The 15580-nt window shown below is 47.7% G+C and overlaps 1 protein-coding gene across 2 annotated transcripts in view; it reads left to right on the plus strand.

Annotated features, from left to right (window-relative positions):
- PODNL1 (podocan like 1) overlaps positions 1–15580 on the plus strand; it is a 173291-nt gene that overhangs the window by 31932 nt on the left and 125779 nt on the right. For both annotated transcript variants that reach the window (XM_085600486.1, XM_085600487.1), the window contains exon 3: positions 4080–4173. In XM_085600486.1, the coding sequence (XP_085456612.1) occupies positions 4080–4173 (94 nt within the window). The remainder of the gene's footprint in view (positions 1–4079; positions 4174–15580) is intronic.

Raw genomic sequence — 15580 nt, forward strand, 5'->3', positions numbered from 1 at the left:
ATTGGCATAGCCAATAGGTCTCGCCTTTGGGACCTTATAAGTGTTTAGCCATGCAACAGTTGATGTAGTTGCACCAAGGATATTGTGCTGAAAAACTAAATACTTATAAGGTCCCAAAGGCGAGACCTATTGGCTCAACGTCACTCAGGTTCTACTTTTCCATGTGCGTGGATATGGTTCTCCATTATCATCCTAGTGCAGAGCCTGGCTCCTCTTGGTTTCCACTTCAGTTTTTCTCGACGTTTCGATCTCCAGTTTGTGGCCATTAAGTCTGTGCCTGGTGACTGTCTGTCTTTGTTGGCTTCCCTTTGGAGCTGTTGTTTGCTTGGCCATAGCCCATGTTAACTTAGGGGCTGCCCTGGGTGGCAGTAGGTCTAGCTACCCCACTAACTATATTTAGTGTGTACATCAAGACCACTGATCTTACCCTGGCTCTCATACCATTTCACTTCTCCTCAGAGAGCACATGTGGTATAAAAACTTAAAAATATACCAAAATATGCTGTAAATCAGGGCAGGCGTTACGCACTACTGAGCCATGCTTGCGGACAATTCTGTCCTAACTCTATGCCTCCACATATTGTGTCCATGATAAATTCAACATGAATTATTTTTGTAGCTAGGTGAAATTTCATCCCTAATCACGGACCAGATATGGCCCAAACTCAGCTCTCAGTAATCCCATTTTCCAAATACAGATCAACCAAAAGTTCAGAAATTTCTAAGGAGTGGCAAGTAGAGCGGGCATTTAAATAAATCTAAATCAGGGCGAGTCAACTCTACCAACCATCTTGAAACCTTCGACTTGTAAAAATGTATTTGGACCTCATATACACTGTATGTATGTACACTGTCTATATACCATGCATCAATGAAGAAAGCAAGCAATAATAAAAGCAAAGCGTCCCATAAACACCGGTAAAACACCGTTTCAGTTGTTTTTTATGGGGCGAAAATGAGTAACCACTGAAAAGCACTGTTTTTTTGAGGTTTTGAAATCACTGGAAAACACTGAAAAAACACCACCAGAATTCACCAAAAATAGAAACTGAAAACAGGAAAGCCTAGACATGCCACACACACCAGGGCATGTCCTACCTTTCACATACACTGCACCCTTCCCACCGGGGTACCTTGGGCCTACCTTAGGGGTGCCTGACATGTAAGAAAAGGGAAGGTTGGGGACTGGCAAGTGTGTGCACTGGCCAAGTCGACATGGCAGATACAAACTGCGCGCAGACACTGTAATGGCAGGTCTGAGATACCTTTTCAGGGCTACTCACGTGGGTGGCATAATCAGTGCTGGAGGCCCACGAGTAGCATTTGAGTCACAGGACCTGGCACACTCAGTGCACTTTACTAGGGACTAGCAAGTAAATCAAATATCCGATCATGGAAACACCAATCCATAGCACAATTTACACCGAGCACCTGCACTTTACCACTGATCAGCAGTGTAAAAAGTGCGCAGAAATGTTATGCCAGCAAAAACAGAGTCAAAACCGGGTGGTCAGAAAGCAAAAAAGTCAGGGTAAACACGCCAAAAGATGCCAAAACTAACATGCATTGAGTGGAATTATGTGGCATGATGTTGAATTTATGTGGCATGATGTGGAATTATGTGGTGTGGTGTGGATGTATGTGATGTGTAGTGGAATTGTGTGTTGTGGAGTGGAATTTTGTGGAGTTCAATTGTGTTGCATGGAGTGTAAAGGAATTATGTTGCATGGAGTGGTTTTATGTGAAGTGAAATTATGTGGCATGTGGCGGAGTGGAAATTTGTGGAGTTTAATTTGTTGAATTATCATTATGTGATCCGCAGCATGCAGAAGTCACAGACAAAAGGGATGGCTTTGCAACTACTACCTATTCGTATGTAGTGTGCAGTAGCTCTCTAAATGCTATGGTATTTTGGCATTTCTGCCTAAAGTTTTGGTACCGTTATTCAAAGGTGAGATTTATTGGCTTTACCAATATTTGTTGTTAAATTGGTCTGAAGAAGTGTATACCACCTAAATTACCGGTGGCATGACGAAATCACAAACTAAAATTAAAGCTTTGACAGAGGGTCAATTCACTCCTTTAAAAATGGGATAGTGTTTAGATTTCTGCATTTTCTTTTTTATAAAGTGCTCTGATTCGGCGAATGCTGCTTTATACAAAACAAAGACCTGTAAAGTCTTCAAACACAAGCATCAATAAAAGCAAAACCCTGCTCCAGCCCTAGCAACATCCCCCGGGCATGAAAACTGGACATTTCATGCACTCCGGTAAATCAGCTGTTGTGGGTGGGAGAGCAATATACCTAAAAAGGCCAATCTGAATCACAACAATAAATGCCCTCTTTCGAGGCCATATCAGAGGCTTCCTTGGTTGTGTAATATCTCGGTTCAATAAGAATCGCTTCAGCCCCTTGTGCTTGCAAAACACAAAATCACCTGATAGAAGGAACAGAAAGCATTTCCACATGCCCGCCTAATGGGACTGAATGAAAAGGTTTGTTAAGAAACAAAAGGATTCGGGATCAACAGGTCCTTTGAATTCTGCTGATATGACAGAAAGCAATTCTGCAGTGTCCAGGTTGCAGGAAATCCATGCTCTTCCCGGCAAATAGAAAGGCAGAAGCGAAAGCCATCATTTTCAGAAGTGAAAGTCATGTGAAAATAGTTTCTAATAATCCGACTCCAAGTCGCCTGGCAACAAAAAAGGCCCACTAAAAATCTTCCTTTTGTGTGCACTATTTAATATTTTGTTGAGTAATTGTGAGAAAAAGGTTAGCTTTTTGAGCAGGTACAATTGAATAATTTCACTCATGGAGGGGCACCGCATAGCAGATTAACTAGCTCAGAGGGAAACATTATTCAGTCCCAAGACCTGCATTCTTTCCATTAGGAGCAGCCCTCTCCCTGTTTTTTTCCCTGAACGAAGGAAAATGCGCAGACACACAGGCGCGGCGAGGTAGTGGTAGCGTCCTGGGCACTCACGGAGAGCCCCAGCACCCTGCTGCACAGACTGCGCTTCAGTACCCTTGTTCACCGATATCTGTACCTCCTCGGGGGGCATCCGACACGAGAGCTCCTGCACACTTGTGCATACACATGGAGGGGCAGCGGTGCTCGCGGGCATACACACTTAGCCAGGGTCACTAACATTTAAAAAATATTCAAGTGCAAGTGCCCTCGTACATGCTCTCTAAGGGTACCAATATGCACGTGTGCACAGCACACACAAGCAATCGCACCCTTTACGCACGTTTAAAGGCAGTGCACACTTGTTTGCACCCTTCTCACTGGGCGAGAGAGCTCCGAAAGTCTCTTCCACGACAGAGTGGAGACCCACGAGGAAATAAGGTGGTTTTATAACTAAATACTCCTTACTTGTTCTCGCTTACAAATTCGACAGATTTCCCCGGTGTTTGGTTGGGCTGAGACTGAACGTCCTCACCAACTCTTGTGTGTACTGCACTGGAACCTTCAGCCCGTGATAATGTATATTCACAATTATGATGGCTTCCGTCTGTGGGCAGCGAAAGACACTGACAGCGCTAACACGTTTCTGAGTAAAAACAAGCGCGTCGGTGGGAGCGCGCGCGTTAGGCAGCCGCGGATGCGGTGAGGGGGGTCGGCAGCGGCGGGGTGTGTGCGCGCGTGTGTCTGTGCGTCTCAGAAGCGCGTCCACAGACCCCGATCGCTGCGCGTGCCCCGGTCTGTCTCCCTTGAGAGACATCTCGACGACAATAAGTCTCGTTGGCGGCAGCGCTTCGCGCTGCAACGCCAGCGAGACCTAAAAAGGAAAGATAAACTCCCAGTACTAGTATTGTGTCAAATAAATCGAGACAGGGAATGTTCTACCAAGGGAAGACTGCCGGCTGAGGTGCTAAAGCTGGAAAAATACGTCCAGAATGCAAAATAGAAGTACAAAAGATAGTCCAACGAATACCCAAACGTGGCCCATCCATTATTCCTTCACAGTAAAAGTGAAACGGCATGAGTTGTGGGGGGAAGTGAGCTATTGTTTACATGCAGATTTGAGTGCCTGTTAGCAGGATCTCACCCTATCTTTTTCCTCTCTTGTGACAGAATAACCAGCTGGAGGAGATCCCCTACGATGAGCTGTCCAGACTGAGCAGCCTGAAGACTCTGAACTTGCATAACAACCACCTCTCATCTGATGGTATGTCTAATTTACCCTCCACAGCCTCCCAAACTCAGATCACATGTATACAGTCAGTGCCTCACGTATTCAGACCAATATTCGTTTCACTTCCAACTAACTCAAGCACCAAGTGTGCAGTTAGCCCTTTATCTAAACTCACTGACAAGAATCCCAAGTGGTCTTCCCAAGTGGACTCTTCTTGTAACTTGTGATGGTGGCGAAATTGTGAATAGGCACCATTTCCGTTAACCCATTTCATCCAGTACAGTGTAGTCTGCTAAAAGGTTATTCGAGACGCTCTGGTTATTTACAATGCGTACAATTTGACCAAATCACTAGATTGCAGGAGGTGCACATGTGATTGTTTAGATTCATGCTATAGAAGCACATTAATGACAGAGAGGACTCCGTATTCCTTGCAACCTGGGCAAATCTGGTAAGAAGCATTTTCAAAGCCAGTAAGCCCTGCCTTTAACCAGAGCTAGATAATAATTATTTTATATGTGTATGTTATTATTGGTGAGATTATCAAAAACATTTGTTGTTGTTTGAAAGGAAAGTATGTTATGTCTGTTCTAATGTTATTGTGTTTCTATGGTGTACAAGGTTGACAATGATAAGGTAATTTCAACTAATGATGATTACAATTTTGAGAAATAAAAAAAATTAAGAATTATGAAAACGCATGATCAAGAATCCAGAATCAAAAAATAAAGAATAAAATAATTGGTCATATCAAAGGTGTGGTGTGATCTTTAAGTAAGTGTGGAAAGATATATCAGTATTGGCATGTGTGTTGTTCTTAGTTATACTTTGAACTGCACTCATTTACTCCAATGAAAACTTGTTAGATAGCATTACTCTTCTGGGAAGCCACAGAACAAACTAATGGTTAAATCACTGAATGATTAAGAGGGCTAAACCCAGTAAGTCAATAGCAGTAAGGGGCGGACATAAAGCCAGGTCTATGTACATGTTGCCCCACTGCTAGACCTGTCAATAGGTAAGACCTACAAAGGAGCATGGGTCCTAAGGATTTATTTGATACAAATCTGTGTTAGAGGACAGCAAGTCATTGTCTAACCACAAAGCAGCAGCTGTAAAATTAATCAGTATCTGGGTGCTGATAAGTGTTTAACATAAAAATTTAAGACCACACAACTTTTCAATTCAGTTGTCGATGAATGTATTATAGAAATTGTATCATTTGTTACTCACTTTCGTGCAGCACCCTTTCGTGCTTGAAAACATTCTCCATGTGTCATTTTTCTAATATATAAATTAACCAACATTTGAATTGAACAATTCTGTGGCCATTGTTACTTTTATGTTATACGAATACATTACCTACCTGCTCTTATGTGGGTAGACAGTAACCTCCCATTTGGAATTGACCAAAAACCCATTAAATAAATACTTAGGAACATTTTCCTTTTTAAATAGCAAAAGCACATAACGCACACAAAAAACATTTGCACAGGGCTACAGGAGTTCCAAAGATTCATGTCCCCAGGTCAGAATCATTGCTCCATCTGCTCCCATAGCTGCTTTCCAGATTCTTGGAGATTATACATTTCTACTCTTCAGCCAACCCTTCAAACTTCCTTTTTATGTTGCTTTCACCCTTTATGCCTTCTCTATTGATGCTTTAGTTACTTACACCCACAGTTGTATTACTCTACACCACTCTGCTATATGTGACTCCACGGCACTCCACAACACTCTACGCCACTCCATTCCATTCCACTCTACACCACTCTACTATATCCCACTCCACTCCACACAATGCCACTCCATTTCACATAATGCCACTCCACTCTACCCCACTCAACTCTATTCTTTGCCACTGAACGTCACTCTACTGCAGGCCACTTTACTCCAAGCCACTTTATGCCATTCCGCTCTATTCTGTGATGCCACCCCATGTCACTCTATGCCATTCTACCCTACACCACTCTACTCAGCTCCACTCTTTGCCAGTCCACTCTACGCCACTGTACGTCACTAAATTATACTCCACTCCACACCACTCTACGCCACTGCACTCTACGCCACTCTGCCCTACTCTATGCCCAGAGCCACTGGAATTATGTGATTCTGCAGCCGTACCAATTTTCCCTTAATAATGGATTTGCTGCCTTTTCCACATAATCCATCATCTGCTGCATAATCTGCAGAGTCTACCTAAAAAATAGTTTCTAGCTCAAACAAATGAAAAGTTACAAAAAATATCGTGACTTGGGTTGCTGTGCACCGGAAGACTTTTTGCAAAGGTTGACTTGTCATTTTTCAGTTGCTAACTGTTGTATTTGGATGTTAAATTGGTACTAATTATAGTGACCTCTTTTCTCAGATACTGTTACCAGGTGTAAACATGACAAAATAATGAAATGTACTATCCCAAAATCTACAGCATTATGCCTCATAATTTGCCATTTCTTGCTGCATAATATAGTCAACCTTGCCACATAATTTGGTCCTCCTCTCCTGCATAATTGCAGAGGTACTGTCTATGCCACTTCATACCATACAATAGCACTCTATGCCACACAATGGCACTCTACGTCTCTCAACTCGACATCACTCTACATAACTCCATTCTACACCACTCCACTCTGTGCCACTCCTCAATACTCTACGCCACTCTACTCCTCTCCACTCTACGTCAGCCTAAGCCCCTCCACTCTATGCACCTTCACTCCACACAATGCCACTTTACACCACTCCGCTGTACGTCACACTGATCCATGCCACTCTGCTCTATGCCACTTTACACTACGCCACTCCATTCTACTCTACACCACTCTACTCTATGCCACTTTGCATTATACTACTTTGCTGTATGATCCCCTACACTTTTCCAAAATACTCTACTCTATGCCACTCTGCTCTAGTCATTCTAATCCACACCACTCTATTTCGCTCTACGCTACTCCACTCCATGCCACTCTACCCCACTCTGTGTCACTCTACTCTACTCTACGCCCCTCCACTCTATGCTACTGCACTCTACAGCACTCCACACTACTCTGTGCCACTCAACTCTATGCCATTCTACTTTGCGCCATTCCTTCCCATACCACTCCATGCCTCTGCTCTATGCCACTCTACTCCACTCTACTGTATTCCACTCTATTCTACGCCACTCCAATGTATAACACGCCATGTCACTCTACTCTATGCTACTCCACTCTACTCTACACCACTCCACTCTGTCACTATACTCTACTCTGCTCCATGCCATTCTACTGTACACCACACCACTCTACACCACCCCACTCTTTGCCACCCCGCTCAATGCCACTCTACTGTAAGCCACTCCAAATCACTCTTCTCTGCACCACTCGACGCCACTTTATTCCACACAGTGCCACCCTATTCTATGCCGCTCTCCGCTTTGCCACTCTACTCTATGCCACTCCACACCACTCCCTTGTCCTCTAAACCACTCTACTCTATGCCATACCACTCTACTGCACTCTACTCCTCCCCACTCTTACACCACCCCACTTTATGCCACTCTGCGCCACACCACTCTAAGCCACTCTACTCTACACCAATCTACTCTACACCACTCTACTCAGTGTCACTCTATGGCACTCCACCCCATTCTAAGCCAGTCTAAGCCCCTCCATGCCCCTCCACTCCACTGCACACAGTGCATCTCTATGGCCTTCTACGCCATTGCACTATACATCACTCTGCTCTACACCACTCTACACTATGCCACTCCATTCTACTCTACACCACTCTCCTCTGTGCCACACTACATTATGGTACTCTGCTGTACGCCACTCCACACAATGCCACTCAACTTCACATAATGCCACTCCGCTCTACGCCACTCGACTCTATTCTTTGCCACTGTACGTCACTCTACTGCAGTCGACTTTACTCCATGCCACTTTATGCCATTCCGCTCTATTCTGTGCCACCCACGTCACTCTACTCCACACCACTCTACTCCAAGCCACTCTACTGTATGCCACTCTGCATTATGCTACTCTGCTGTACACGACCCTACTGTATGCCACTCCATTCCACTCTGTGCTACTCCATGCCACTCTACTTTACTCCACCGTATGCCACTCTGCATTATCCTCCTCTGCTGTACGCCACTCTACTCTATGCCACTCCAGTCACTCTATGCCACTCCGTGCCTCTCCAGTCCACTCTGCTCTTTGCCACATTTCTCTACGCCACTCTTTTCGATTACACTCCACTCTTTTCTACACTACTACACTCTGCACCACACCAATGTACACCCCTCCACTCCATTCCCCAAAGTGCCACTCCATGCTGCTCTACTCTGTCACTCTAATTTATGCCACTCTACTCCACTCCACTCTACAGCACTCTCCACTCTACATCACTCTGCCATTCCACTCTACACCAGTCTACTTTACGCCTCTCAACTCTACTGTATTCCATCCCATTCTATGCCACTCTGCTCTAATCCACTCCACACCACCCACTCTACACCACACCGTGCCACTCTACTCCATTCTACTCCACACTCAATCATGGATTTGTAAATCGCAAGCTACTCACCCGGGAACAAGACTTAAGGCACTGAGGGATGGTGGGGGCTGCGGATCCTGGAGGGTCACTGAGTTCCTTTGAAGAGCCAGGTGTTGAGGTCCTTTAGGAACTTAGGGAGCGATGTGGTCTGTCGGAGGTGGAGGAGGAGTGAGTTTCATGCCTTGGCCGCGTGGAGGTAGAAGGAGCCCCCTCCTGCTCAAGTTTTCTTGATCCGCTGTACCGTTGCGAGGGAGAGCTGGGCCGAGCGGAGAGAGGGCTGGGGAGCATGGAACGTGAGGCGGTGGTTCAGGTTTGCGGGTCCGGTGTTATGGAGGGCCTTGTGTGCATGGGTGAGAAGCTTGAAGATGATTCTCTTCTCGACGGGGAGCCAGTGTAGGGTCCATAGGTGTTGGTTGATGTGGCAGTGGCGCGGTAGGTTGAGGACTAGTCTGGCGGCGACAGGGGCATTCTGGAGTTTGCGGGTGAGGTTCTTGTTGATCCCGGTGTAGAGTGCGTTGCCGTAGTCAAGTCTGCTACTGATGAGGGCGTGTGTGACAGTTTTCCTGCGTTCGGAGGGGATCCAGTTGAAGGTCTTTCAGAGAAGGCGGAGAGTGTGGTAGCAGGAGGAGGTGATGGCGTTGACCTGGCGGTCCATTTTGAGTTCGGAGTCCAGGATGATTCCGAGGTTGCATGCGTGGTCCATGGGGGTGGGGGGTGGGGTCCCTGAGGGCAGGGGGACACCTGGTTCCAGGCATCGGGGTGTGGGCCCATGATGAGTACCCCGGTTTTGTCCATGTTGAGTTGTAGGCAGCTGTTCTTCATCCATCTGGTGACGGCTTGAAAGGTGCGTTTGGTGATGGTGGGTTCGCTGGATAGTGAGAGGATGAGTTGGGTGTCGTCTGCGTAAGATGTGATGTTGAGTCCGTGTGCTCTTGACGATGGATGCGAGCGGAGCAATGTAGATGTTGAACAGGGTCAGGCTGATGGAGGATCCTTGTGGCACTCCGCAGGTGGTTGGAGTTGGTTATGAGAGAAATGGGGGGGGGGGGAGTCTGACTCATTGCGCTCTGCTGAAGAGGAAAGGGAGATCCAGTCGAGGGCTTTGTTCTGGATTCCCGCGTCGTTCAGTCTGCGGGCTAGGGTACCGCGAGAGACAGTGTCGAAGGCCGCGGTTTATGAGGATGAGGGCCACAGTCTCTCCTCTATCAAGGAGGGCGTGAATGTCCTCTGTTGCTGCAAGAAGTGTGTTTTCGGTGTTGTGGTTCTTCCGGAAGCCTGATTGGGAGGAATCGAGGATGTTGTTTTCTTCGATGAAGGCGAAAAGTTTGCTGTTGACGGCTTTTTCCATGACTTTGGCCAGATAAGCGAGTAGGGAAATCGGTCTGAAATTCTTGAGGTCGGTGGAGTCCTCTGAAGGTTTTTTCAGGAGAGGGTTGATCTCTGTGTGTTTCCAGTCATCGGGGAAGGAGGCGTTCTCGAAGGAGCGGTTGATTATACGTCGAAGCTCGGGGCGATGATGTCTGTGCCTCTGTGGTAGATGTGGTGGGAGCAGGGGTCCATGGAGGCCCCGGAGTAGATGGTCTTCATTATCTTCAGAGTGTCTTCGATGCTGGGAGTGGTCCAGCTGTCTAGTGTCGGCTGCGTGTTGCTGGGATCGGTGGGATGGGGTTCCTTGTGGGGGTTGTTTCATAGATGGTCTTGATTTTGTAATGGAAGAAAGCGTGGAGTCTGTCACAGAGGTCCTGGGAGGGAGTGATGTCTGTAGACTAGCTGTTGGTTTCGGCAAACTCTTTGATGATGCCGAAAAGTTCCTTGCTGTTGTGTGCGTTGGTGGAGATTCTGTCTTGAAGTGCTTTCTTCCTGGAGAGTCTGATCAATTTGTGGTGGGCGACGGTAGCTTTTGAAGTTGTCGAGGACTGTCGGGTTTTGGAGTTCCTCCACAGTTTTTCAAGTCATATGCAGGTGCGTATGGAGTCTCAGAGTTCGGTGTCGAACCAGCTGGCTTTCTTGGCGTGAGGTTTGGAGGTTTACTTGAGGGGGGCGATGGTGTTAGCGCAGTCAGTCACCCAGTTTTTTAGAGTGCGGGCGGCGGTGGTGGGGTCATCGTCTTTGGTGGTGGGAGCAAAGCTGCCGAGGGCGGCAGGAGCTGGTCGTCGGAGATCTTGTTCCAATTCCTACGCTGGAGCTGATGTGGGCGTCTGCGCGGGATGTTGGATTTGAAGGTGAAGTGAACACAGCGGTGGTCCGTCCATGGGAGTTTGGAGGTGTGGCCGAAGGTGGAGTTCCTTGCTGTAAAAACGGGATCGAGGATGTGTCCAGCTGAGTGTGTTGGGTCTGGTATGATCTGCTAGAGTCCTATGATGTGGAGGTTGTCCAGGAGGGAGGCGGAGTTGGGATCCTGGTGGTTGTCGAGGTTGAAGTTGAGGTCTCCAAGCAGCGTGAAGTCAGTGATGGAGTTGGAGAACAGAGCTTGGGGTCCGGGGGGACTGTAGATGAGGGTGCCTCGCAGGGTGGAGGACGGGTTGGTCTGGATCTTGAAATGGAGGTGTTTCATCAGGTCTGTGGGCCCGTCGGTGTCGGTACTCAGACAAAGATTGGCCTTGTGGGCAATGGTGATGCCTCCTCAAGGGCGGTTCGGGCGATCCTTGCGGAAGAACTTGTATCCTTCTGGGATGGCGTTTGCAATGTCTGGTCCGCAGGCGGCGTTTGTCCAGGTTTCGGTGAGGAAGACGATGTCCGGGGTGGTGCTGTCGACAATGTCCCAGATTTCCGTGGCGTGTCTGTGGAGGGAGCGGACGTTCAGGAGGATGCATCGCAGGGTTTGGGGTGCAGTGGGGTTGTTGCTGGAGGGAGGTGCAGGGTCCTGGGTCTCGGTGAAGCTGAAGGAGTGGAGGCAAGGGTGGCAGGTGAAGGGTCCGTGTGTGTCGAGAGATGAGGATATCTTGCAGTTGTTGTTCCTGCCGACGTTGAGTTCGTGGAGACCAAAGTAGCTGTAGCGCTGGCAGGCCAGAGGGCCAGGGTTCCTGGTGCTGGTCAGGTTGCAGATATGCGCAGACGGGCTTGCCTTTGGCAAATCACCAGCGCGCCCGCTGCACATGTCCGCTGCATGGCCGTGCAGCGGCTGCCATTAAATAGGGGAGGGGGGAGGGAGCACAGCTGGGAGGTGGCCGTGGGAAACAGTGGGGGAAGGGGCCGTGGGGGCAGCAGCGGCAGGGAGAAAACTGGCACAGAAAGGCACAATAAAGAAAAATAAAAGTCAAGAGTCATGCAATAAGCAGGCAGCAGAAAAGAAAGGCACAATAAGGGGAGAGTAGACACAGACCAAAAAATGCAAATGCCATAAGAGGACTGGCAGATCGGCGGAGAGTGGCCTTGAACCCTGCCTAATCAGGGCAGCGGGACACCAGCAGCGGCAAAGTCACAGCGGTGCTGCAGGGGAGGATAGCAGGTCTCTGACGCAAGAGGTCAGGGGGCTTGCTCCCGCTCCCTCGCAGCGGGCGCCATTAAATAGGGGAGGGAGCACAGCTAGGAGGCAGGAGAGGGAAACAACTGGAGGGAGGGGCCGCGGGGCAGCAGCGGCGGGGAGAGAACTGGAGACGATGAGGGCACAGAAAGGCACAATAAAGAAAAATAAAAGTCTAGAGTCACGCAATAAGCAGGCAGCAGAAAAGAAAGGCACAATAAGGGGAGAGCCGGCACAGACCAAAAAGCGCAAATGCGGTACCAGGACGGACCGGCAGACCGGCGGAGAGTGGCCTTGAACCCTGCCTAAGCAGGGCAGTGGGACAAAAGCAGCGGTGAAGTCACAGCATTGCTGCAGGGGGAGAGAGCAGGTGTCTGACCCAAGAGGACACTACTCTACGCCACTTCATTCCACGAAATGCCACTCATCACCATAACTCTGTATCACTTTATTACACATAATGGCATGCTAAGCCTCTCTACTCTATGCCGCTCTACTCTTCTGCACCCTACGCTATGTCACACCACTGTACCCCAATCAACACCACTCTACTCCTTGTCACCCCACTCTATGCTACTCTACGTCACTCTGTGCCACTCCACTCTATTCTACTTTACTCAACACCACACCAATCTGTTCTGTGCCACTCTACGCCATTCTATGCCAGTCTAAGCCCCTGCACTCTCTGCCACTCCACACAATGCCACTCGATCGAACTCTATGCAGGGGCCCTTCCTCCCTTAGAACTTCGAGGCATTGCCCCACTCATATTTTTACCCTCTGGACCCTGTGATTATTTCACTGTAAGTAAACAGAAAACTACTGAACATGTTAAAGTCCTTCAGGCACTGCAGCATGTTTCGAGTGCCTGAAGCTGAGGCGGGTCCTGGAGAAGCTAGTGCGGGCCTGAGGGGGTGGGGCTTAACTTGACAGACACCCGTAGTATTCGTCAAGTTAGCCAGCGTGCCCTGGACCCAAGTGCGCATGTCGGGCTGGACTGCTGCGTTTCTCTGGCCTGCCCAACATGCGCACCAGGGGCACTTCCACCTGCGCATTAATGAGCTGGTGGTGACTCAAAGCTGCATCCCCCGTTCTCAGTAATGAGTGGTATGGATATCTGCCCTAGCCAATCCTGGTGCTGCTGTAACAGCGGGAGCAGCACTTGGATTGGCTTAGAGATGTGGTGGTGACTCGGGGCCTCCGTGCTCTGTGTGCAAGTGGGGCAGCGTAGAGTGGCAGGAGGCTGTCTTTGTCCCCCCGCTTTTGTGTGGCACGCTTCGAAAGACAATTGTTGATTGCTACTATGGTCCTACGGCATGCATTAAAAAGTAGCTGAGCTGACTTCTACAGGTAAGTAAGTTAGTTTAATAATTAGTGAGTTCATCGTTGGTGACTGTGGAAAATAAATCAAAGTATATACATCACAACAGAATTGGAATTCCCCACCTTGCTGCTTGCCTACTGCAATTTGTGTCAGTCCTGTGATGGCGCTTTTAAATTAAATTGGCGATCCTCGTGTTCTGCTTTACTGTGCATGGTGGGTTGAATTTGAAATCTTTGCCAAAGTAGACAATCACGTATCAGATGTGCTATTCTTGTTAAAGTTAGCAGTAACCCAGCATCTCATATATTAATGAAACTTCTGTGGGATGTGCGTTTTTAACCAACGCAGCTATTTGGCAATACTTTGTTGTATATTGCCGGCATGGCCAAGGCATAGCAGTCCGTCCAACATTATGTTGGATGGACTGCTATGCCTCGGCCGCGCCTGCATTGCACAGGGGGCATGAAGGTCCCATTACTTTATCCTGCTAACTTACTCGACAGCTACACCACGCTTGCTCATTTTAAAGGGGCTACTCCGTGCTTGGTTTTCTAACAAATGTTATCATGTCGTGGTATGACCAGTGAACGTTCTCCTTTACAGCAAAATGTTAAGTCAGATAAAATCGTAATGTTACCCAGCCACCATGCCTGCAGTCCATTTTGCCTACATTGACTCTTGATAGAGCGGTGTAGAAGTAAAGTTCTACTTGAGGATAAAATGCTATATCTCTGTTATGTACAATGTGTCAGAATGTACTTATAAAATGTGTTAAATTGCTCTATGTTATCAGAGTTGCAAAAACTATTGCATGAACTCAGCAGGTCATGATGACTTTGCTGGGCCACTACTTCATAAACAACAGGTGCATCATTTGCAATGTTTGTAAATGATGCAGCTGGTTTTGATGATGTAGTAGATGAGCAAGGGGAGCTATTGAGTTCCATCAGGATGCGGATGATGTCATCATATTCCTTCATCCCTTGTAGGGTGCCCTTCTGCCTTGTAATGTTTAATCCTTGCTGTCTCATTGTGTCCAGTCAGACAAATCAAAATAACTTGTATTTTCTCAGTAGATTTCATTTGTAAAGGTATATCAACAAATAAAGAAGCCTGTGAGGAACTCAGCATTGTTATCTCAAAGTCTGTTATGAAGTTCTGTGGTTATATTGAATAAGCAGTTATCTACGTCATCATCATACGAAATCTCTTTATTGATGTCATAACTACACTTTCACAATTGCTTCATTACCCTTGCTTTCTCAAATGTTCTTGAAAATGCACCATTTGCCCACTCTTTTCAAAAAGTTCTTGGGGTGCGACCCCCCCCCCCCCCCCCCCGTCCCCCCCATCCTATGCCTTATGACAGTCAGGTTCACTTGCTCGCCGATGGGCACTCATCCTGGATATTTATTCCTCATCACTTTCAAATGACACCATCTGCCACTGACTATGCAACTCCACTGTACATCAATCTATTCTACTCCACTCTAATACACTCTACACTACCTCACTCTACTCTACTGTAGACCACTCTACTGTACGCCACTCTATGCCTCTTAACTCTACTGTACCCCTCTGTCACTCTGCTTCAAGGCACCCTATTACAAGCCACTCTACTACACTCTATTCTATGCCTCTCTGCATTATGCCACTCCATTCTATGCCACTCTACTCTATGCCATTCTACGCAATGCCACACCATTTGACTCCACTCCAATCCACTCCACTCCATGCCACCCCACTCTATGCCAACCTGCGCTACTCTATTCTACGTCACTCTATGCCACTCTATTCTACTGCACTCTACACCAATCTGCTCTGTGCCACTCTATGCCACTTCACTCCATTTTACACCAGTCTGTGCCCCTCCACTCTCTTACCATCCTTGCTCACTCCACACAATGCAACTCTATGCCTCTCTATGCCAGTCTACTCCACATCTCTCTACTGCAAGCTACTCTACGCCACTCTGCATTATGCTACTCTGCTGTATGACACTCTGCCTTGCCATTCCACTATATGCCACTGCATGCCACTCTACTCCAATCCACTGTATGCCACTCTACTCTACACCACTCCACTCCTTTCTATGTCACTTCACTCAACACCATTCT

The sequence above is a fragment of the Triturus cristatus genome, chromosome 4_2 (assembly GCF_964204655.1).
Source record: "Triturus cristatus chromosome 4_2, aTriCri1.1, whole genome shotgun sequence".
NCBI classification, from domain to species: domain Eukaryota; kingdom Metazoa; phylum Chordata; class Amphibia; order Caudata; family Salamandridae; genus Triturus; species Triturus cristatus.